Source organism: Scophthalmus maximus, chromosome 3 (genome assembly GCF_022379125.1).
Source record: "Scophthalmus maximus strain ysfricsl-2021 chromosome 3, ASM2237912v1, whole genome shotgun sequence".
In the NCBI taxonomy this organism is placed as follows: domain Eukaryota; kingdom Metazoa; phylum Chordata; class Actinopteri; order Pleuronectiformes; family Scophthalmidae; genus Scophthalmus; species Scophthalmus maximus.
In genome coordinates this window covers 12,503,712-12,528,076 of record NC_061517.1, presented here as the reverse complement: position 1 = coordinate 12,528,076, position 24,365 = coordinate 12,503,712, and the positions used below count along the sequence as shown (strand labels likewise).

The 24,365-nt window shown below is 41.0% G+C and overlaps 3 protein-coding genes across 3 annotated transcripts; 2 read left to right on the top strand and 1 right to left on the bottom strand.

Moving 5' to 3' along the window:
- Window positions 1-4,277: 4,277 nt before the first annotated feature.
- On the top strand, window positions 4,278-6,186 carry tac3a (tachykinin precursor 3a). The gene is made up of 7 exons (XM_035645057.2): window positions 4,278-4,465; window positions 4,841-4,956; window positions 5,054-5,150; window positions 5,350-5,379; window positions 5,456-5,509; window positions 5,596-5,662; window positions 5,971-6,186. The coding sequence occupies exons 2-7, from the start codon at window positions 4,855-4,857 to the stop codon at window positions 5,987-5,989; spliced, it is 369 nt and encodes a 122-aa protein (XP_035500950.2). The 5' UTR covers window positions 4,278-4,465; window positions 4,841-4,854; the 3' UTR covers window positions 5,990-6,186.
- A 307-nt stretch (window positions 6,187-6,493) lies between these two features.
- On the bottom strand, window positions 6,494-13,818 carry c1galt1a (core 1 synthase, glycoprotein-N-acetylgalactosamine 3-beta-galactosyltransferase, 1a). Its single transcript, XM_035645056.2, has 4 exons — window positions 12,333-13,818; window positions 11,184-11,438; window positions 10,177-10,841; window positions 6,494-7,491 (listed from the first exon to the last, which is right to left on the bottom strand). The coding sequence occupies exons 2-4, from the start codon at window positions 11,392-11,394 to the stop codon at window positions 7,141-7,143; spliced, it is 1,227 nt and encodes a 408-aa protein (XP_035500949.2). The 5' UTR covers window positions 11,395-11,438; window positions 12,333-13,818; the 3' UTR covers window positions 6,494-7,140.
- Window positions 13,819-14,789: 971 nt separating this feature from the next.
- b4galnt1a (beta-1,4-N-acetyl-galactosaminyl transferase 1a) lies at window positions 14,790-23,970 on the top strand. The gene is made up of 11 exons (XM_035645055.2): window positions 14,790-14,939; window positions 16,887-17,101; window positions 17,177-17,359; window positions 18,020-18,126; window positions 18,290-18,327; window positions 18,452-18,632; window positions 19,745-19,837; window positions 19,940-20,127; window positions 20,763-20,903; window positions 21,276-21,513; window positions 21,701-23,970. The coding sequence occupies exons 2-11, from the start codon at window positions 16,887-16,889 to the stop codon at window positions 21,904-21,906; spliced, it is 1,590 nt and encodes a 529-aa protein (XP_035500948.2). The 5' UTR covers window positions 14,790-14,939; the 3' UTR covers window positions 21,907-23,970.
- Window positions 23,971-24,365: the final 395 nt, after the last annotated feature.

The window sequence follows — 24,365 nt, the reverse complement described above, 5'->3', positions numbered from 1 at the left end:
GTCATCATTTGAGTACCACACCTTATCGGAGTACTGCTGCTGACTGTGCCTTTGAGGCCACATTCATCCAAATCCACCATTTCACAAAGCAAAAGTTTCATAATGCTCAGAGAACATGGGACTCAATGTGCAGAGCCACACACAGACAAGACAGATGAACACAATCTGGGCGCAGGCAGGTTCCAAAAACCAAAGTGTCAAACAAAAAAGATTCTCAAAAAGCAGTGATCGGCTGAAGATGTGAATACCACTTAGTAAAACAATGTTCTGGCAGAGATATCGATCAATTGGGTGCTGAAATACTGCAGCAAGTGAGTGGATGATTATTGTAGGTTGTTGGTTAACAGGTGTGTGGAGTGATTGGTGGAAAGGAGAAGGAACGGTGGGCCACGCCCATCCAAGTCAGGGGGAAGCAATCAGAGCAGGACAAAGTCATTGACAAAAGGTTTGCAAAGTTAGCAGAGAAATAATGGGAGGAAAGAGGAAATCTTGAATGAAGCGACCATCGCATCTAGCCACTGGAGAAAATGGAGGCATTCAGCAACCTACTGTGAATGAAGAATCTTCATGAACTGGTTGTGAGCATTTTTAATGATTTAACAATGAAATGTAAGTTAAAACTTCTGCAAGTTCCTCTAACACTAAAACACATTTTAGATTTGAAAGCATAGCTTTAAGTGTTTGATTTGTTTCCTCAACCACAGTGGCATTGATTGTGTCTGAGGAAAAGCTGGATTCTAATGCGTCTTCCAGAGGATTCTTACAGCGCGATGAGAAGAAAATAGGCAATACTGTTACGAAATAGACCGAAACAGTGTCCCAATCGAAAAGAAAGAGTCGAGAGTCTAAATGGCATCACAGTGGCTCATCTTCTCCCGTCGGCCTCAGTGCTAACTGTGGCCACTGTCACCGAGAGAAGATGACAGTGGACAAAGAGCGTTCGACTTGGAAGAAGCAGAAAAACACTTTGGAGCTTGTCTGAAAAACCATGAGGAAAGAAAGCGTTGTGGATTGTTTTGGCAAAACCGCAGCTCACCGTTTCACGCACCCACTGTGGCCTAATGCAAATGGACCTTCGCAGCACGTCAGCAACCATGCCAGCCTTAAAGAAACAGCCTTCAAATTATCATTTAGATGGAAGCGACACTCCAGGACCTCGCGAGTCAGAGATCAGGGAGGAGTGGACGGAATAAAAAAACTGCATTCATCAAAGTAATTTTGCACGCCCCAAGGCGAAGTATGAAGTGGACTCTAAGTTCAATTGCCCCCATTAGATTAGAGCCAATTAACTCAATTATTGACACGTGTGTCTTCTCTACGTGCAGAGGCCTGCGATCGTCATCCAGATCCACTTATTTTGGTCTTTTTGTCGCCACAAGCAACAGCAAACAGCGGGGATGGCCACGGAGAGTGTCAGGGGCTGTTTTCGTACTTACACAGACTGAATTACCTTTGGACTTTCTGGCCAGAAGATTCGGAGCTGTGCATCCAGCCCAGCCCATGTGCACAAATACAGCTCAATCTACATCCTGCAATTGCTCTTCTTTCTCTATTGGCAGTCTCTCTCTCACCTGTCACCCTCACACCCTTTTTTTTTGTCTCTCTCCCTTGTCGCGAGTTCTTTTATAACATCCCTGCCATATAAGGGCAGTGGCGTCACTGTCTCCTCGCAACTCCAGGGCAGAACTTACTTTATCTTCTCCCTCACAGGCCATGAAAGCCAGCACAATTGGATGATTGGCAGCTCCATTAGAGAGACAGGAGAGGAATAACCGTGTGACTGGACTGCAGGCGCTGCTGCTCCCCCCCACCAGCAGATGCACAACTGTAGGGGTATGAATTTGTCTTCTCGTGTCCTTACATGGACCCCAAAACAAACTGAACGGCCAAACCGTGTTGGTAGGCTTGCAATGTGAAATTGGCTCTCTGCAGTCTTTAATTAACATTTTCTCTCTTTCTGTCTTTATATACAGTATATATATATATATATATATATATATATATATATATATATGTTCCACAGCAAGGTTATCAGTCTATTCAGCCTGTTCATCCTAACTTTTCAATTTAATCATTTAATAAGAGAGGATTAAAATGTTTCAGACTTGTCAACTGACTGAGAAGTATTAGACCTCGATATGACACTGTCATCCACAGAGACACACTCCTTCAAACGCATTTCAAACCAAATGATCTCAGCGTGAAGCTGAGCTGCGTCATTTCCCTTTAGTCTTCTTTCATACTGGTCCACCTATGGCCACCGTGGACTACCTGCTGTTACTGAGTCAACCATTAACATCCTGCTGGCATGTCGGGCCGATACTGTCCAATCACCTTCACAACTGTCTGCAGCTCTGAGGGGAGCGCATACATAGTGGGAGTGCAGCCGTTTTTTTTTACTGTGCGTCAAGTGCCCGGGGATTGAATGACATTCAAAATGCAATACAGTAAAGGATGTCATATTGTTCAGCAGTCGGAAGGGCATGTGACTACTGTACATTTGATGTATAGCAGGGCATCCATCTAGCCCTGCAGCACATCTGACCCAATATCCATTTGCCTTTCAGCTGGATGAGAAGCCTCCCTTGCCATGACATGTCATTAAATAAACAGCCCCTGGCACTCTTTCCCTATGTGCTCTCTGTTAGTCCGAAAACAGGGTCGCTTTGATTACCAGGGGAGATTAAAAAAACACTTATTAATAATGTAAAAAATGCAATTAATCACTTCCCCACTTCTGTCAGATCTCCCACCCCGAACCCCTGCCTCCCTCACTTCACCCCCACACTCCCACGTACAGGAACGGGACAAATATGGAAACGGGAAGTCATTACTTAAACATTGTAGTGTTAACCTTTGGTGAAATGTACTATCTGGGTGCTTTGTTGCAGGTGTCATGCCACCTCTTCTATCAGGCCTCAGTCCCCGGAGGCCACAGCGATGTGCAGCAGTTCCTGCTGCCTGCCTCACAGCTCTGATGTCAAACTTTGCTTTGCTGAAATATTCATGCTTGGTTTGCGTTCAGAATGTGAACACTAACATCGCCATAAGTGTAATTGCTTGTGTAATTGCAGGAAAAATGATAGGCTTGGTATACGCATTACATTTCAGTCATTTCCTGATGTTGCCGAAGTAGGGGAAACACTCTTTTTATGATACACTTAAACATTCATTTACTCGAATGCTGTCTTTTATTTATATGAACACTAAATATAATTCACCAGTTTATTTTGATTTCATAGGAAATTATGCCTTTACAACAGTGCCAGAGCAACTAAATCATACAGTGCCGCTTGGAGGTAAGTGTATGTGTAAAGTGTCACAAATGGTGCGTATCACACAGACCTTTCATCTCACCACCTGTCAGAGCACTTTAACAGTTTAACTTGAAAATGAAAACAATCGCAAGTGATACTCAGCGCCACGTGTTACTCATTGTGTCAATACCGATGTGAAGATCTGTCTGTCCAGACAACACGTCTGAATTTCAGTCATGACCACTCAGCACGGCTGTCCGTTCAGTTGTTGTACTGAAAGTAATCTGCATTTACTGCTTGGCTTTACTGTTTTGCCTGCCCGGATAGAGTATTAACTGAATTTAACTGTTTTGTAAAAGCATGCCACAAAATGAGCAGTGCCCTTTAACTTTGTCAAACATTGTTTTTTTTTACATTTCCATTTAAATGAAATCAAACATGGAGGTAAATTAAAATACTATTCCATTAAATAACCCAAACCTTCTCCAACAGTAGGACAAATTATGTTTTTTGTTTCACATTTTGAGCATTAATGAATACAGGCCAGTTAATTGCAAAACCCAGCTGTCTAGTCACAGGCAGCATCACCATCATCTACACTGACATGGAGAGGCAGATGTTCTAATTACTTCCTACTAAGATTTGTATCTTGTAAGTGATCGTGTCCACTGGTCAGTGGAGCCCAAAGGCACCTAGAGGAGCATGTGAGCCTGATGGATAATGTGAGACTGCTTTTCATTGAACGCAGTATTTGAATTAGACAGTTTTGTTCAACTAACCACTTTGGTTTTTTAGCCTAATCCTTAGGAAATTCCCAAAGGAGTGGGCTCGAGTCCACGAGCCTGTGTCCTCTTGACGTTGCTTGGACGTGCTTCTTTTTTTCTTCTTCTTTTTATGATGATGGCACGTGCACGTGCTTGTTTAGTTTGGGGGGAGGGGGGAGGGGTCTCTGATCAGCATCATGATCATCAATAATGAGTGTACGCAGCCTTCAGCACAACGTGATATAAGCCCTGATACCACACCTACGCACCAGTTGCTGATTGGCGTTACGCATGTATCCAGCTATTACTTATTACCCCAAAGCCTGGGACTCCCCATTCATCCTCACCGGATCTCACGGCAGGATCTATCCGTTTCCTCTCCACTCCGCACCAGGGCGCACGCAGCTGACTCTTCCAAAAAATTACCTGCACGAGAGAAATCAGGTAAGGATAAATATTATTGATATTATTCCATTTTCAACTGTTTGAATTTAAGGCTTTCTGTGATTTTCTTTTGGAGGGGAATAAGGGTATTATTCATTATTATCAATTATTGCTGGTGGCACGTTTCTGTCCTCACGTTTCTGTGTATTTGTTGGATATTTACAAGATAACCCAAATTATAACTTGTTTTTATCTTTAAAAAAAATACGTTCAATTTTTCTATAACTTTGTAAACCTTATACGCGTTTTTACGCATCAATTACGCAGCGAGTTATGGGCAACAGGCACAACTTGTTCCTTGATGAAAATGCCATGTATTTGCACATAAAGAAGCAATCTAGTAAAACATAATAACTGTAAATATTTTGCGCGTAGGTGGTGCTGCGAAAATGAGAAGAGGTTTGCTGCTTGTGACCCTGTTCGTCATCCTGAAACTTCGGTGCAGCCAGTCCAGATGCGAGGAAACTGGATCACGCAGATCAACTTCAGATGTAGGTTTCTCTGCGCGTAATGCCCGAAGCGATTTTCAACACGTCTTTCAACAGAAACGAATTAATTTTCTTCTTTTGGTTCTCTTGATTGCATCAGACTACAGGCTTGGACAGTCTCAAGCGGAACATTCTGAAGAGATACAGTGATTTGGATTATGACAGCTTTGTTGGTCTGATGGGCAGAAGAAATACCGGTGAGTCTTTGCAATTAACGACCATATCCCGGTGATTGAATCCATACGCTTATAGTAGTTATGATATCAGCATTGCTATGTTAATGATAATATCTGGAAAAATATGGATAAAAATGGCCCTATTTTAAGTTCTTTCCCATTCTTACATTTTGTAACATGGTTATTTTTATCGGATCAATATTGTCTCCCTCTTTTCCAGATGCAAACACTGTACAGTCACCACAAAAAAGTAAGACCCTTGACATTTATTAATGATATTATAACGTGCTTGGAAAACACGATTAATGGCTCTCATATTTCCATAGGGGAAATGCATGACATTTTCGTCGGTCTTATGGGAAGAAGAAACTCAGAGCCTGGTGAGTGTGGCAATTTTGCAAAGGTCTTGAGCTCATATGGGCGTTTAGATGTATGTATCCCCGTCTTATAATGTCTGCTCTCTCAGATAATGGCCCCTGGAGGAGAGAGTATCCAGAGAGGAGAGGCATTTTTCTTAACAAGTGCAGGCTGAGGTGGGTGCCTCTCCTTTTTCCCTCAGTATGGAACATCACAGTGTCCACTACCAAGACAAAAACAGTTGACACTTAACCTGGGTAATAAAAGACAAAACCCTTATTGGACAGAGGAGCTTCGGAAAATGCTACGTCTCAAAAGCACTGCTGACTCAAATTACTTTTTCATATCTTCTATTCTGCTCTACAGGGGAGGGGGGGAAAGTTGTAAACCATAAAGGGCATTTAGCCTTGGTTTGACTGTGTTTTAAATAATTGATTTTACACATTACTGATTGTACATGTGTGGTGCATGTGTTTTGTTGCAGGTTTCTTCAGGGACTGTAGACACTCCGACTGAAGCAGCCATTATGACTACGATGAGAGATGAGAGAGAACTCAAACCATGGAAACAACTAAATCAACCTGATTCCCACTTGTGAAAATGTCAACTGGCTTATGAAAAAGACCCCAAACTACACAGATTGTATTCGTTTTACCTGAAGACAAAAACAGAATTAGAAGTGAAAGGTGTCTATTTCGTTATCATAATAAAAATAATTTTATATACATAATTTAAAACATTGGTGCATTTTCCTGCAGCTGTTTATGAGTGATTCTTTAATCGTAGCTCTATAGCGCAGCCGGTCATGTCCAATCCCACCTGCTACCTTGTGTACTGCTGCTTTATTTACAATGACAAGAGGGATTCAGTGGAGTTTTTGCATAATACTGTGTTCATCCAAAGCTACAGAATTCTCAAACAGAAGGTTAAGTGCACACTTTGAATGTCAAAAGAAAAAACATTCTTCATAGCACAGTTCTTACTGAAACAAACCTCACTGCAGACTGTGGATTTCCAGAGGACTTTAAAGACAACACAAACAAACACACAAAACAAAAAACAAACAAATCCAAAATGAAAACTCTGGACAGCAAAACTAGACTGCACATCAAAAAGACAAAGTGTGTAAATCTAAATACTGCAGTTCTCCCACTTGATGACATTTTTTTTTTTTTTTTTTAAATCATGAAATTAAAATGGATCAAAACTAAAATAATTTCAAACATCGGTCACTATATTCCTGGCTCATGTTAGGTATGTGTAAAGGACACGAAAATAATATTCTATGTGCCTCCTCCAGCATCCCTCCAAGCACACATCTGTGACTGTGTAATGTCTTAAATTCTAACCGTGGTGATGTCAGATTTAATTAAGCTAAACAAAGTCTTTATCTTCTTTGAATAAAGCCAAGCCATTTTCAGCTGCCACTGAATCAGTCTGTGCCGGGTGCTTACAGTGACGTACAGGCTGCGGTATACCCTGATGGGATCAAGAATAAACGGTCGGAAGAAAACACTTGTTAGCAGATCCAATTGGCAGGGTGATACTTCTCTGGCACAGTCGTGGTGGCTATCACAACTTCTATCGCCCAGGTCACTGAAACAAAGTAGAAACAAAATCTAGATTCAACCTACAGTAGACGGTTGAAAGCGAATCAGTGTTGTCTGTCCTGTGTGACCACAGTCCTGTTCTCAGTAAGGTGAGAGTTTAGATGGTCTCTTCCCTCTTTGTCCAACTCGATCACCGCTTTGGTTTGGTTGCCGCTAACAGAGAAGGGTGCCGTTGTGTGAGTCCTTCCTTCTGTCACCTCTTGAGCTCCTTTAAATCCCAACGTCACAGCAGTCTGCGAGAGAGCGCCAAGGCTAAGACCCTGGCGGAGCGACGGCTGATAGCGTGGCCTGTAGCCATATGCTCTTAGGTGGTAGGTGTAATACTCGAGTGTGTACATCAACTCTGGTTCCACATAATGGAACGATACGGCCAGGTCAGAGCAGCACTGTGAACCCTGGGGAGGAGGAGAAGAAGAAGAAGAAAAAAAACAGATCACAAAATGAAATAAACGCACGTACACACACAGAAATATCAAATTGTCTAAAGATGATGCATTTTAACATAAATAATTCTGAAAGATGTAGTCAAGTCAATACGTTTTTCGCTTTCACTTGAACTTCACCACCTTCATGATGGATGGAAAACAAAGCCATCAATATGTGACTGGTGTGTAGACTTTCAGCCTCAATTAAAAGGGGTTTAACTAAAATATTACCGTAACTCTTTAGGACTTAAGAGGCCTTTCACGGCCCCTCCATTTTCAGAGGAAAATTGGTTTCATGGCTGGGTGTGCCCCTCCCCCGCCCTCGTTACTTGACAAATTAGGCAGATTCTGTTCATGGGAGCAGAATATATAAATAAGTGGTCCACAGTGAAAAATTACGGATGCTGACCCAAAACACTGCCAAAGCAACCAAAGTGCTTCTTAAGGAAATAAATGAGCTATTTTCTGATGACTAAGTCAGTCAGTCCCATAACTCATTACTTTTGACCCTTTTGACAATGGAGGGACTATGCATGAAAATATTTTTTCTTTAAAACACAGAATTACGAATACTAACATTTCCACTAGACACGAGGAACCTAAATTGTTAAGATAATTTGTATTAATTCTTAAAGAACACATAAAGGGATTTAATCTTGCAGGAAAAATTTTACTGGATCAGAATTAGTCTATGAAAGACCAAAACCATCATGTTAGTCTGTTCAATTGCACCTGTGTTAGCCCCAGGGCTGGAGTAAAATTCACAAATCTGCTCTTTCATTTCTAAGAAAGGCCAAGTAATTTCCAAAAACAGGCAGTGATGGATCATAACTCATACATACGTGAATTCTGTATTTGTCTTGGACTTTTTTCTGTTGTGGATTAATACACATTTTTTACGGTAGTGTGTATTTTCAAACGCAGGAAAGTGTGGGTGATTGACTCAAGAAAAACTATTGTTTCCATATTCATCGGGGTTAAAGCTGCAACACAGTGGCTCTTTGATTTTTTTTTCAAAGTCTTTGGACGACAGTGAAGGTCTAACGCCTACAGTAAAAATCTGTGTATGTCCGGCTTTGTGCCCATAAAAAAATACTTGTTAGTCAGAACAATGCATGTTGGTCTTGGTAATTTGTTTTTCAGATTAAGAATATAAATATCCTTTCTACAAATTAACATATATTGACAGTGACAGTCTGAAACCACAAATTTCCATTTATACAGTCTGATAAAAACACAATTACTCTAATATCATAAGTAAATTTGTTTTCTTGTTTTCCCTTTCATAGACGGGGGACAAAGCCGCTCCATACACTGTCGGGCAGTGCATGATGATCAGTAATTGACCAGTCTAATTATAATTGCAAAGTACAATAAATTAGTTTCATCATCAGCGACAAATTGACAACCAATTTTCCCTTTTGTTTACAGGGCATTGTCTCTGCTGCATTTGTGTACTTTAAAATGAACTCATTTCTTTTTCAATTCTCTCATTCTATGCAGAGGTCAGCCACATAATTCAAATGTGCCAGGAACTCACATATTCATTTAGCTATTATCCCTCGGATGTGGGATTTAAAACACCTACTTTTGGTTAAATTCATCATAAAACAAAATAAACAGTATATCACATATTTTCACTTTCAGTTAGAAATAAACTGTAGGTCCCTCCTGTACATTTCGGAATTAAATAATTATCTCACTTTAAGTGTAGATGTTCGCTGATGATATTAAGGGATTTTCAACTCCCCATGTCACTCTGTAAGTGGCTTTTCTTCCTCGCCCAACTTGCCCCCTTTTAATAAGACTAACGTACGCTACAGCCTGTCTGATTCAGGAGCAATCCGTAAACCCTCTTGTGCCTGTGCAGAGCTATCACACGTAGACGTTGGAGGCTTCAACGGTAACGCTGCTCATTCACTTTGAATGGGGTGCCGAAATGAATTTAGTGTTTCCCCTACCACTGAAAAGTCAAATCAATTTAATTGTAAAAAATATAAATATATTATTATTTTATTTTTTTGTATTTTACATAGAATGCCAAGCAGAAGCCATTTAAGGTCACTTTCCTTATACACCTTATACCTCATTCCTGTATAAAAGATTGTGGATGAAACTTAACGAGATTTGTGAAACCTAACCCTAACGAGCACTAATCCTAGCCAATCAAATCACACTTATGTACATAGAGGTCCTGCCTCACTGTACATCAAATGTCTGAATGTGCCCGGGGAGTGGCGACAGAGGCAGTTGGTGAACCTGGTATGTGTTCATCCGGTTGTGGAGTATTTTTCTTGTTGTGCTTCCCTTTAGCATCATATAGAGAGCTAGCATGGCACGCTAACGTGAAAGCCAGGTATATTGTGTTCCCCTAGTGAGAAACCCGGATGGGTTGTTGTCGTTATGACGATCGCGCCAGCATCGAGCATCAGGCATGGCCATTGTCAAGCATTAAAGCAACACGTACGTGTGAGTGCTCAGTGAGGCAGAGGGTTGTATGACATGCAACAAGGTTCACAACCAGATTCAGTTCATAGGCACTTTGAGCACATATATGATTTTTTTTTTTTTGATTTAACAATTTCTTTGCGCCTTGCACTGTAGTACCATTTAACTGCACTAGTTTACAAATAAAAAAAGAAAGAAAGGACTTGCCTCAACAATTGGATAGTAACAATAGCTCCAATACCAGAAGCTCTTGGAGAACTTGCCGGTTAGATGGTGCTCTGGCACAAATGGATGGAAAGTTTCTCTATGCAAAGTATCTCTGGAGTCCCCAGCGAGAACGCCCATCTTCTCCAAGCACTGCCCCAGTGCTAGGTCTTCTACAGGGGTGGTGTGTGTGCACACTTTGGTCCGAAAACCTTCCACAAATCTCTTGAGGGCCTCTTTGCTTAGTACATAACCTGCTCCTCCACTCATGTAGCCCTGCTTGGTGTAAGGCTTGAAGCGTTTACCAAAATAGATGGGCTGCTCAGGGGTGTGGTTGGACAGAATCCAGCGCAGGTTGTCCACCACTACATAGGTGTCATCGTCCGCTTTTAGGAACCAGTCTGCATCACCCGCATGGTGCTCGTACACATAATGGAAGGCTCGGATTGTCTTCCAGTAGAGCTGGTCACGGCCCTCCTTAGTGCCCAGTCCCACTGTGGGGAAGTCCGGGTCCTTCACGGAGCTCATGAACACCACCATGTTGCAGTGGCGGCTCCAAGTGGCCCTGACGTGGCGGGCCCTGCTCTGCAGGTTATACGGCCCCGTCATCACCCAACAGAGGATGCGTATCTTCTGGTACAACGCATCTGCCACCCTGCTGTCTGCATCTAAGGACACAGCAGACAGTACAACACATAATGTTAATTTGGTGTGCAGTTGAGCTTTCATATGTGCGAAATTACTAACCGTGTCTGTGCCAGAGCTAATTTAGGCAAATTATTCTGGATTATATGTAGAACAACGATGGATCTAATTAGAAAAGTACAGTAGAAAATGTTACCAAATGATATATAATTCGACTACACTGAGGATACAAGGTTTTATGCTATTGGAAATTAGCTTAAAATCAATGCAGCTTAAACCAATGCAAGCAAACCTACCACCTCTAATTACTGAAGAAAAAGGTATATACACGTGCGGTTGTTCTCATACAGTTAAGTGCAAAGCACCTGCATGTTGAGGGTGGAGCAGGCTGAAGAGAGTCGCTCCCTCTTTCCTCCAGCTGGTTGGTCTCTCCCCCACTGTTGCGTCTTTCTCTTGAGCCTCTGACAGCACCGGGTAGCTCCTCTCGAACCACACCTGGTGCAGGAAGAAGTAGATGCTGCAGGCCCCCACCAAGAAGCCCAGGGAGAAGGCCCATCTGGAGCTGGGGCCCTTCATGCTAACACCCTCTCCAGCAGCGCGATGTCCCAGTTGTGGCACCTCTGCATAGACCCACAACACACTAGGATCACTTTCATGTAGCCACGATAAAAAAATGTGCCCCTTAAACATTGTATTGTGTTATTTGTACACTCTGAATTGTGTTGTGGAATCGTGAAAAGGTTTTAAATAAGAGTGGTGTTTTTCTTGGGGGGGGGGGGGGGACTTCGACAATACCTTTTAATATGATTGTGTTTTGAAAATCATTGTGCCAGAAATGGCAATAACCTCCAATAATATCTGAAAGGCAAGACACGTTTTGACATGTGCATTAAAAAGTAGGAGATGCAATGTGGTTTGTATACTTGCCTTTTTTTCAGACATAGACTACAACACATTTCACAAATGTCCCCCTGACCACAAACCAAAAGGGATGTTTACAAATCAACGCTTCTAATCTGGATATCTATTATATCTATTTTTCAACAGTGTGAATGGTGCTGTCCCGCTTGTCACTGTGGGTGAGGAACCTGGGCGCAGTCCTCTGTGAGACGTGGACTTGTCTCTGGGACTGTGTCCCAACACTAACACTGTTTTCGTTCGCTTGCCTCGCGGCTGAGGTCGAAGACGCTGACGAGTGACGCGCCTGGACACGTTTTGGTCTCGCCTGCGCGGAGCTGTGGTGTGAACTGAGAGCTCCTCCCCCTTCAATGCGCCGACCAAAAGAAAAATATGACCAGGAAATAAATCCGGTTACCGCAACCGAGGCTTTCAAACCAGAAGCACATGACACCGACGCAAGGCCATGTGTGTGGAATCCGAACCGGGATCTACCGAGATGTCCTTTACGCACAGCCGCAGCTGCGTGTCACAGACAGACAGACAGTCAACACACACGCATTTGTACTTGTATATCATTTAACATCCACATCCGAGTGTACGTGTCATGTAGTTACCTTTGATGGGGGGGATCAGTCATTGGTGAGCACGATGTGCCTGCAAACCCCTTCAGCAGCGAGAACAAATACAATCCTCACACTTCCACAAGCCCGGTGCGCCTGTCGGCCACGTTCACCCGGCGCATGGTTCTCGATAGGAGTCGTCTGTGTTTGGAGTCGCCATGTAAGATGATTAGGAAAAGAGGAAAAGCCAATCCACAGATTTACATTCTTCAGCATCACGGGCTGAGCGGTGCAAGAAGGCCTGCCTCTCATTGGCTGGCCGGCTGGTGACGTGTAGAGGAAGACGCCTTTCGCCCTCCTGAAATGCGTTCAGGACAATCAGCTGAGAGTTTGATTTCATATTACATGCACGGACAGATGAAGCTGTTGCTCCATCGAGTGTCGACCACTAGATGTCACCCTCACAAAGTCCACGAAGCTGACCTCGACCAACAAATATATCATTTTGCTCTGTGAACACAGGATTACTTCTGCTGCTCAGAGTCTCTAAGAGTAGAACGGGAGGCCGAGCCTTCAGCTACCAGGCTCCTCTCCTGTGGAACCAGCTCCCAGATTGTGTCTGGGAGTTGCCATTGCTATTATTAACAACATCATCACATCAGTGTCACTGTTATTAATGTAATCATAAGAACCAGTCTCACAGTGCTTAAAAACCTGGTCCCTTTCTGTCTCGACTATAGGCAGATGGCCGCCCACACTGAGTCCGGCTCAGCTCGAGGTTCCTTCCTGTTAAAAGGGAGTTGTTGTTGTTTTTTCTTCTCCCCAGTCTCCAAGCGCTTGCTCATTGTGGGAACTGTTGGGTTTCTCTGTGATATTGTAAGGTCCTGACCTCATTGTCTTGAGATAGGATAAGATAATGATCCTTTATTCGTCATACAACGGGGAAATTTGGGCATTACAGCAGCAATATGAACTACAGCAGATTAGGAAAAAAGCAAAAGGTATGTACAAAATATAAAATATAAATACTATATACAGAGCAGTTACAATAATTGCACATACTCATTTACTCATTTGTTAGAAAAGTGAGCAACGGAAACGTTGCTGCAACAACAGAATCTGATTTTACACAGAACAACTCCTACAACCACAAACCACAAACGACAGGAGGGTTGAATAGAAACATCATTTACAGTTATAGGCCTGAAGTAACAAGCAATTAAATAATAAAACAAACCAATGTATAACCATGAAAGGTTATGATTAAGAATACAGTAATAAGATGGCTATGATTCTCATGAAGTGGATTGTATTAATGATTGTTAACTACAATACTATAGAGTACAAAAAAGTAAGAATCATGATGAAAAAGGTAGTACTGACAAGATATGAAATGATATGATATGATATGAATCCTCATCGTAAACTGCTGTGTGTGTTAATGGTAGAGGTGTTGTTTGATAGTAAGAAGAATAAATATAAATATTACACGGTTGGTTATTGCACTCCTATGAAATGACAATGAACAATGACAATGAAAAGTTCCAGTTAATGATTTTTACAGTGGTTGAGTCCTGTGTTTGTGTGTTTGTGTGTGTGTGTGTGTGTGTGTGTGTGTGTGTGTGTGTGTGTTCTACTGAGGTTAGTGCTGGTCGTACAGTCTAACAGCAGCAGAGGGGGAGGAACCTGTGATACCGCTCCCTCACACACTCGGGGTGAAGCAGCCGGTGGCTGAAGGGGCTGCTCTGTGCAGAGACAGTGTCCTGCACGGGGTGAGAGTCGTTTTTCATCACTGATTTGCTACCATCCTCCTCCTGTCATCTTTAAGATTATAAAAAAGGGCTACTTAATAAATTGTAAATAAGTGAATAAGTAACATAAACAAACAACAATGATGGACAAGCTGTGGCTGATGGGGTTTTTAAGTAAAAAAAAAAAAAAAAGCCAGGGTTCAAGAATATGCAAATATTGTTCACTTCGAACGTTAAGCTACTTACAAAATGTTACCTGCATCAAAAAGAAAGAAGAAAAAGACTACTCTCGGTCAGACATCAATCATTCTTCATTGACTTCATTCGTGTGACGCTTTTCATACAATGTAACACAAAGTGCTTCACTCATTGTAAATAGTCGGCTGTTCACTGGAAGATTTGATAATTGACAGTCATCATTTTCCTATAGTCTAAAAAGTGGCCTGTAGGCTGAGTAACAACAACAACAACAACAACAACAAAGAAATAACAATTCAAGAAACAACAGAAGCAGTGTACGTGCAGTACATGTTTTCAAGTTGAACGGTAGAGCATTTTCAAATCTTGCAGGACAAAAGTCAGAAAGGTCGAGTCAGCTGCTCGACATTGCAATGCAGAAGTTCACTGCGCGCGCAGCTCCCGCGCCTCTGCCCGAGAACACCTCCGGGGACTCGGGAGTCTGTCTCAACCTGTGCGACTCGTTCGACCACTGACAGCGTCTCCCACACGTTAACCGTGGCCGGCCCTGATCAGACATGCCAGTCGACCCCGTCGGCGTGTTTGCGCGCGCTGCCGGGGGAGTGGCCTTCACTCGCCTCCTGGACACGCCCCTTTCATATCCTCATACCCCATAAAGTTTCTCAGTCGGTTTGAAGGCACCGGAAATATTAATTCTTCGGAATCAACAACAGTAAGAATCCTCCTCTCTCTCTATCTATCTGTCTTTTTTCTCTCTCTCTCTCTTTCTCTCTCTCTCTCTCTCTCTCTCTCTCTCCCTCTCTCCCTCTAGTGCATTTGTAGAGGACCGTGATGTTTTTCTGGTAAAATTTTAATTAAAACCCTTTTTAAAAAATCTAAAAATCTCTCTCTCCTTCTCTCTCTCTCCTACCTGCCTTTCTTAGTCTGTCATTCCTGTGAAATACAGTATAGGACAGTTTAATATTGGTTTCATCGCTTTCCCTCTGATGATCGTGACAGATGTTCAGCAGGGGAGTTTGTAGGGTAAAAGGTCTTTATGAGAATGAAACACATCTGGAAAATGTGCCAACAGAATTGGAGGGGAAGCTTTATATGATATTCATGAACTTGTGTGCCCGGCTGTTTTTGTATATAGGCTCTCTCTCTCTCTCTCTCTCTCTCTCTGTCTCTCTCTCTCTCTCTCGCTCTCTCTCTCTCTCTCTCTCTCTCTCTCTCTCTCTCTCTCTCTCTCTCTCTCTCTCTGTCTCTCTCTCTCTCTCTCTCTCTCTCCCTGTCTCTCTCTCTATCTGTCCCTACACACAAGCAAATTAGTGCGTCGGTCGCTTATGACCTGGCTGTCAATCATCAAAACCACTGAACTATAAAACAACCAACATCCAACACCAACAACAGTTTTTGGAGATTATTTGAGCAGCACATATATATATATATTTTTTTTTTTACAGCTAGGGGAATTTTAATTTCAGAGTCTAGACCAACCCGAAGAAGCCTTTAGTCTGACTTAGGCACACACCATTTTACATCACTGAGGAGACTTTACACATTAAGATTTGACACATTACGTCTAAGGGATCCTTACTTTATCATGCAGATTGTGAATTACCCTTATATGGACATGTGGACGCGTCCTCCCTGTGGTTTGGCCACCCCATGCAGGACACAGCTCCTTCAGCCTGAGTGTGTGAAGGAGCGGTATCACAGGGCCTTCCCTCCCGCTGCTGTTAGACTGTACAACCAGCACTGCTCTCAGTAGAACACACACACACACCCAGGACTCATGATACTTTCTTTTTTTTTTAACAATGTCTTTATTGATTTTTGATTACATTCTGACTCATGACACTTAGTTTAATAAGTATCTTTGATTAGTACAACTAGTTATTTTTCTAATCTACACAAACACACATACTCTTTCCCTTTTTTAAAAAAAAAATTAGCAACCTGTGTTAACTTTCCATGACACTCTTATCAGTGTCTTGTCAGTACTACCTTATTCATCATGATTCTTACTTTTTCTTACTTTTATAGTATTGTACTTAACAATCATTAATACAATCCACTTCATGAGAATCATAGCCATCTTATTACTGTATTCTTAATCATAACCTTTCATGGTTATACATTGGTTTGTTTTATTATTTAATTGTTTGTTACTTCAGGCCTATAACTGTAAATGATGTTTCTATTCAACCCTCATCTCCCTTCCCTGTCGTTGTAGGTACTTCTCTCTTTGTGGTTTAGCACCTGAGTTGTTCTAAGTCAAACCAGATTCCGTTGTTGCAGCAACGTTTCAGTTGCTCACTTCTCTAACAAATGAGTAAATGTCAAAACAAATGAGAGTGAAATGTCATAGTAATATCTTGGCAAATATTTTTCCTCACCTCACCAATCAATGTAGGGAGGAAGACAAACATATACACTATCAGCAAGCACTTGCAGTGCTTTTTTACAGTCTAATATTTGCACTGTACAATACATAATTCAGGTAGCTCCAGGTACATGTTTGGAAGGACTTCAAAATTCAGGCTGATGTGAAATTGTCAACTAATCAAACTCAGTTACTTGTGAAACACAGGACCTACTATGTCTTTCACATTCCTCTATATTTTTGCCTTAGCCTGTGAGGCCACTTTGACTTATGTATAAATCTTCATTCCAGATGCGAACCATCTACAAGAAGTGTCTTGGACTGATTTGTGTCAATGCTGTTGGCCTAATGGCCTTGTTTTATTCTTGGAGCCTTGAGTCCAGCTCAGGAATTGACTTACGGCTGAGACATGGAATTCCAGTAAAAAAACTCCTCGCGGGAAAAATTCAAGACATCATTGGTGGCTATGATGACATTGCCTACCATATAAACGAGGAAGTGGCACGGTGTGTAAATTTGTCAGCACGACTGTTACTTTTTGGTATTCATTGTTTTACTCACTGCCATTTTCTTTCTGACAGTCATTTGGCACACAATTCCTGTGTTTGTCGGGCTGATAAGGACACTCTTCAACTGCCGTTCTCCAATCTGCTTTTCCCACGCGTGTGGGCCCAAAAAGTCGATACTGCGTTTTTAGAGTCCCATCCTGATCCTGAGGGCGTGAAGCGTCACAGAGCTCAGGAGTACAGCAAATTTCAGAGGAGGTAAACTTCGCAAACGAACTAATGAGTAGCAGTTGAATCCTTTGGTAATCATCTTAATCCTCACGTTATTTCAGCCAGCAAAATAAGAGTTGGTTCTTTAAACCCAAATGTTTAGTCATGAACCCTTGAGTCATTCAGTATTGGATCAGCTTACAGCTAACCCACCACGGACCTCACATCTCAATGCACTGACACAGCGATCTATTTGAAGGCCTTGGTCACGTTCACGTTCTTATCTATTTTTGGCTGCTCCCTTGGTGTTCGTTACAAGTACACTAGGATAAGTACAACTGGAAAAAACTGTGAAAAAATATATAATTTGTCTGGAACTAGACTTTTTACCTCAGATTTCAAACTGATTTTTTTTTTTACATCTATTTGTATATGGTTTTATCTTAATTCCAACAAAGTTTTTTATGAAGATAGATCATTTTTTATCCATCAACTGTTACGTTAACTTAAGTTCTTCTTTAAATCCACTCCAACTGCACTGATAAGGCTGTAATTAAATGACATCATAGAAATTACAAACTAGACTAGAACAATACTGTGAGATCACATTGAATTGTGTTCTCTGTAAATATTGGGAATATGTTGTTTTTTTGCAAACGGGATGAAGCAATGCAACTACATTCTATCCAATATTTTCTTTAAGTAAAGGTCCTACAGTCCAGCAGATGTGCTACTTGTAGCGGAGGCGAACAGTCCTCTTCAGTATCCCACCCAGGGCGTGGAGGTGCGACCCCTCAAAACAATCATCATTCCTGGTAACAGCATATTTAACATGTAACATTACAAAATATCCCAGAAAAAAAACATGTCGATTAAATGTAACCACTTCACCTATGGTGCTGCATTTGTCATTTAAATCTGTCGATTGAAACAATTCACCATCATGTTGATATCCACTTATAATTCCTCTTTCCATAGGTTTGGGTCTTAAAGAAGAAAAAGGATCAAACCATATGGTAATTTCTTCATCTTGGGGTTTCCAGGGGGGTTTATATATATGCGGACATATGAAATGTGCTATGATTTTGTGTGACTATTAATTTGTGTTCATTTTTTACCCCGAACCATGTTGTGTAACAGGTGTATTTGACAGCAACTCTCGGGATATTTGATGTTGCTGCTATGGTGGACAATGTCTCTGTCACGGGAAAGGGAGAGAAGCACATGATATTGTCGAGTCCGCTTCTCGCTTCTCTGAACAGGCAGCTGCAGTTCGTATCCTACAGAAACACGGTTTTCCATCCAAAGACAGCAGATACAGGTAAGGTTGTTATGTTGGATGCCATCTTGAATCTAAACGTTTGTAAAGAAAAAGGGGTAAAGGTAGGGTAGGGATGTAGGGATGGACACAACTCAATCAGGAGAAAACAGACCCAGTGGCTGTCACCCACACACTGTCCTGTCACCTGTAGGAAATGTGAAATTGCATATTTATACGTCATATAAAATATTTATTGCCTTATGACCTATAAAATAAATGGACTATGGACCACACACCTAGGCTTCACGTGTGGTCTTAACAACTATCACTTTCACAGGGTTATGCAGAAATGTCAGTACTCATGTTCTGGCTGTTGCCCGACATGTTAAAATTCCAACTAGGTGGCATGGCCTGAAATTTATATTACGGTATTACTGGAAGCACAATCTGTAATGGTACATATCAGATTTTATCAGTTTTTCTTAGTAGCACTGATGTCTGACATTATTTGCTGATTATCGTTTTCTGCTTGTTGTTTGTTTTTTTTAAAACCCCAAACTTGTCCATATAAAGGAAGTTGCTGGCTAATGCAAATAAAAGCCTGTGGCCTCTTGTATTTCTGGCAGGTGTACCGCAGTTTAGTGCATTGCTGCCTCCCACTGGTGCAGTTATGTCATTGCCATTGTGAGGGCTCTACCAGTCAATGATCATTTCACAATCCATACCAAGGGGCATTTTCATACCAGAGTATCAATACACTGTTTATACCATCCAACCCTTTGCCGCCAAATCTTATTGTATATTTACACAGGACAATTTACTTTTGAGTTCATTCAATACCTGTAGTTCTCACATAGCAGCAGAAACAAAGAAAGTTTTATTCAAATTTAGAGGTGCTGTATAATTATATATATGCAAATGTGGCAGCAGGATGATCAGAACTAGCGTACATGCTGGAAACTGTGCAACAAAATGACCACTGTTTTCTGTGTTATGCTTAATGTTGTTGCTATGCAAAGGATAATTTTATACTACACATAGTGACTTTCATTATGTCATATAATGAAACAATAAATGGTGCACTGTAGCAAAAAAGCAAAAGGTAAAGTTTTGGATCTCCTCCCCTGAAATGTGAAATCTGGATGGATCACAGTTGTTATTTTGCTCTGCAGTTGAGTTTGCAACTGAGGGTCACCGGTCATTCTTCACCATTAAAGTTGGACATGGAACCATCCCCAGACTATACAACACTGGCAACCAAAGAGGTATTAAGCAATTATATTGTTTTCATTATATTGATGGAAAGTGTTTGAATGCCAGATCCCAATTTTTTTTTTAAATGTTTTTTTCTTGTTGTTTCCTTTTAGAGTACAATATCAGTGCGCTTGTTACCATCGCCACCAAGACCTTCATACGCTATGACAAACTCAAAGATCTCATTGACAGCATACGGACATTTTATCCCACCGTCACCATAGTGATAGCAGATGATTCTGAACACCCTCAGCCAGTGACCGGGCCTCACGTTGAACATTACATCATGCCATTTGGAAAGGTAAAGTTGTCTCTATGTCTCTATGAAGTATCATGCTCTGTGATCAGTTTGCATAATACTCCATGACAGTTGGGGTCTATTTCCATGGGTGGGGCTTCAGAAAGAAATATCACTGAAATGTTTTAATACATCTGCAGAATTTGAATACATTTCTTTATCTTATGTCCACACTCTGCATTAGTTTTACAAACCTGTCAGGCACCTGCAAAAGCTTAGCATTGTTAGCAACCTTTCCATCCATCCATCCATTTTCTGCCACCCAGAGTTGGGTCGTGGTGGCAGAAGGGTGGTCCGAGCGTCTTTCTCCTCTGCACCATTTTTCCAGTTCTTTCGTTCCATAGCCTCCCCACACTCCTCACACACTTGTTTAATCTGGTCCACAAGCCCTGCGGCTGCAGCACTTTCCGCCCTCCAGTACCAATCTGCTTATGATGACAAAAGATCTGTAATGTAAGCTTATTTTTTTTCCAAATTACAACATTGGCTAAAAGTGCATTGTTTGATTTGCTAAATCTTGGATCATATTGAAGTTAATATGAACCACCATTTGGATAGACATTTGGTTTGGGTTAAACTTTATCTTGTGAAACTTTTTATAATTTTCTTAATGACCCCCGTTCATCTACTGTATACAGGGTTGGTTTGCAGGAAGAAACCTTGCAGTGTCTCAAGTGACCACCAAGTATGTGCTGTGGGTGGATGATGACTTCATCTTCACTGCCAACACCAAGTTGGAGAAGATGGTGGACATCCTAGAGAAGACCACCCTAGATCTGGTGAGATGCATGCCCAGATACAGTTGTGTGTTACAGAGTATTATTTGTGTATTATTGTATCTATAAAAAAAGTACTAATTTAGATATGATGCCACCTTCTCTCTGCTCCCTCCTACTCTCTAAAGAGAAACCTGCATGTGTCAGCTCTGCATTAGCTCTTACAGCACCACATACATCGTCCCAATCAAAGTTCAAACTCTAGGATGCTTGTCGTTTGGGATTTCAGTAATTTCAATTTCTGGACATAGATGTGGAAAGTAGTTTTTATCCCATCTATATTATATCATGTAAATCTTGTGGATTCTAAATGCCCTAATCTCTTGTGTTTGCAAGTGTATCGCTTGTCCTTACGTTGTCAATTAATGACTTCAGGTTGGTGGCGCAGTGAGAGAGGTGACAGGTTACACTGTAACATACCGTCACACCATGAGTGTGGAGGAAGGGGGGGAGGAGGGCGACTGTTTACATATCAGAAATGGCTACCACCATGTCATCGAGGGATTTCCCGACTGCGTGGTGGCTGATGCTGTCATCAACTTCTTCATGGCGCGGACAGACAAGGTGCAGCAGGTGGGCTTCAACCCCCGCCTGGCACGGCAGGCTCATCTGGGTAAGTCTATGTGTATTTAGCTGCTCCCAGTGTGAACACAGCAGTTTTAATTTAGCCATTTTCTGTGTGCAGGTGTTATGACACAGCCGAAATTGCTTCATTTTTGAAGATAGAGAGAGAATAAAACAGAACCCTGAAGAAAATCAAGCAATGTTTTTCAAACCTGCATTTTCTTTTGATGCTGCAGAGTTCTTCATTGACGGTCTGGGCTCCCTCCACATTGGCTCCTGCAGTGATGTCATTGTAAGCCATGCATCGAAGATCAAACTACCCTGGGGTCAAACAGACGCACAAAAAGCCTACCAAAAATTCCGCTACGCCGATGTTGAAAGTAACATTCATAATGAAGACTACTACTTCAAGAACAGGTTCAAGTGCATGACCAGTAACTGAAACCCCCCATGGACAGGAGAAGAAGATACAAACAGACCACAACAGCAACAGCTTTATACACAGCCAGTGTAGAGCAATGCAGCTGAAAGCAGCAACCCTACACTGCAGCAGCGTAAAGTACAAAATTATGTTGTGTTATTCAGGTTTTTGAATAAATCACTGCAGCTGAACCAGCAGAGCGTTGGTTGGTTGGACCAGTGAATGCACATTAATTGATGTAGTTTGCGGTGTGTTATACGATTATCGCTTGGTTCTTTTATGTACATTTTTCAAGTGGTTTGTTTTAACTTGTTGTTCAGCTTCAGTCATTGATACTCTTTTAAAGCTGCCATCTTTGCCATGATCTTTGCCTATCTCTATTCCCGTTAAAATAAAGGTTAAATAAAATACAATAAAACCATATTATTTACATCAGTGGTTCTCACATGGTATAAATGACGTTATGATGATGTCAATATTAAAATGTCATTATTACAGTTTTAAAAGGTTACAATTGCCTGATTGGGGTATATACAACACGTACAGGGTATGCATCGCCCCTACAACGCCTATATTTTATGATGTACATTCATGTATATGTATCCCCTGCTGTCGCCCAATCGTACCTGGAACATTAATGATTCATTTACCAAAACTCAGATTTTCTTCCAGTTTTAAAATGTGTGGGTACATTTTATATTTTCAGACATACTATGTGTAAAAACACTTTGTCTTGATCCAGCTACTGCCGCTTCATGTTTTTAAAAGCTTGTTGCACTGACAACATAGTGTAAATTTAAGCCACTGAAAGTTCAGGACTTATTAACTGAGGTTAAACTGTTATCCCCACAGTAAAAGGGCATGCTCGGGGATGATTTATGTTTGTAAGACGTTTTTAAATCTACTGTGTCATACTGTTAGTGCTACTGTAAGTGCTAAGTGACAATGTTTTGGAGTGTGTCTTGCTGTGCAAGTAAACTTAATGTAAAGGTTTTTAAGTGAGTCTTGAGAATGATGTGCAATTGCCTTTCAGCTAAGCTTAAACTTATTATTTGCACTTCACTCTTTGAATAATTAAAGTGAGTAAATAATGAAGGTTATTGAGCAATTGAACTTGTGACTTTGATTCTGACTAAAGTGAGAATGAAATGCAACTGTTCATTATGTTTGATTCATTCAAACAGGCAACAGTGTTTATAAATTGCAATGCTGGCCTAATGCAAGATGGAAATATGGACAAACCATTGATCAAATATTGAATTTGAAATGCTGATTAGCTGGGTATATAATGGGTTATATATACATTTCAGGATTCATTTTCAAGTTTAGTAATTGTGATATGGAATGTTTTATCTGAACACATTGATATATTTTCTGAAAGTAGGTGGTGTCCATCACTCTAATTGTATATCTTTGTATTTTTTTTAATAGTAAACCATGGTCTACAGTGTCGAAGGCTTTTTTTGAGACGCTACATATTCTTGAGTTGGTATTGCAGCTGTATTTCTTCTACAAATTACAAAATTATATCTGCAGTAATATCAAGTTGTTCAAACATTATCTCCAACTCAACCTACAACAGTGAAAGTATGCTAGCACATTTCTGCACTAAAAATATGATAATGTCATGCTTTACATTGTTGTCTTGGTACTTTTATTTGACTAAAGGATCAGAGCGTTGAGAATATGAGTTTGTTGTTATGGTGACAGCTGACTGTCACTGGAATGCCATGTGAGTATACTGTAAGGAACCTGCTGGGAGACTGTCGTTTCAACATTTCACCACAAGATGGAAACAAAAGACCAGTCAAAAATGCCATTCAGTTGAATGATCTTATTATCTACATGTTGTTACCTATTGGTTGGTGCCTAAAATTATCATTAGTAGTCGCTTGAAGAGGAGAAGTAATACCAGTTACAGTAGAAGTACTGTAATAATAGTAGTTGTAGTATGATTTCATATGAATAATGAGCAGTGTTGCCCAGAACGGGGTGTCTTTTCCACTACATTTAATTTCTTATTTTTTGCCTTTGCTGTATAAGTTGAAGACCGATTAATAAAAAATCATTGTAATTTCTTGTAAATATTATTCTACTATAATCCAGTTTGTTTGTATTTGTTTAATGTTTATCTTTCCTTGGTGGTGGAAATGACCAGGTGCTTCTGACAATCACTGCGACAGGAAAATAATTTATTTTCTTTCATTTGAATATGCTGATTTTACCATTTTTACAGCCTCACGTGTAAACACATTTTTCATAGGTAAATTAAAGCTTGTCATTAGATTGCTGACCTTCTTGGAGTAGTGTTTGTGTGTGTGTGTGTGTGTGTGTGTGTGTGTGTGTGTGTGTGTGTGTGTGTGTGTGTGTGTGCCGGTAGAATCTGGCTTTGTAAACATTTGGCCAGAGCCTTGCATACCGTGTTTTAATTGAAGTGGACTACTTCCTGCCAATTAGTGAAACACTCCTTGAGCTTTAAA

Excerpts from the sequence above, each read along its gene's own strand:
- b4galnt1a (XM_035645055.2), top strand. The coding sequence starts at position 16,887 with ATGCGAACCATCTACAAGAAGTGTCTTGGACTGATTTGTGTCAATGCT. Across the intron at positions 18,328-18,451 it reads AAAAAGGATCAAACCATATG|GTGTATTTGACAGCAACTCT; the intron begins GTAATTTCTTCA and ends GTTGTGTAACAG. Across the intron at positions 21,514-21,700 it reads GGCACGGCAGGCTCATCTGG|AGTTCTTCATTGACGGTCTG; the intron begins GTAAGTCTATGT and ends TTGATGCTGCAG.
- tac3a (XM_035645057.2), top strand. The coding sequence starts at position 4,855 with ATGAGAAGAGGTTTGCTGCTTGTGACCCTGTTCGTCATCCTGAAACTT. Across the intron at positions 4,957-5,053 it reads CACGCAGATCAACTTCAGAT|ACTACAGGCTTGGACAGTCT; the intron begins GTAGGTTTCTCT and ends TGATTGCATCAG. Across the intron at positions 5,151-5,349 it reads GATGGGCAGAAGAAATACCG|ATGCAAACACTGTACAGTCA; the intron begins GTGAGTCTTTGC and ends CCTCTTTTCCAG.
- c1galt1a (XM_035645056.2), bottom strand. The coding sequence starts at position 11,394 with ATGAAGGGCCCCAGCTCCAGATGGGCCTTCTCCCTGGGCTTCTTGGTG. Across the intron at positions 10,842-11,183 it reads GCTCCACCCTCAACATGCAG|ATGCAGACAGCAGGGTGGCA; the intron begins GTGCTTTGCACT and ends CTGTGTCCTTAG. Across the intron at positions 7,492-10,176 it reads GTTACTATCCAATTGTTGAG|GGTTCACAGTGCTGCTCTGA; the intron begins GCAAGTCCTTTC and ends CCTCCTCCCCAG.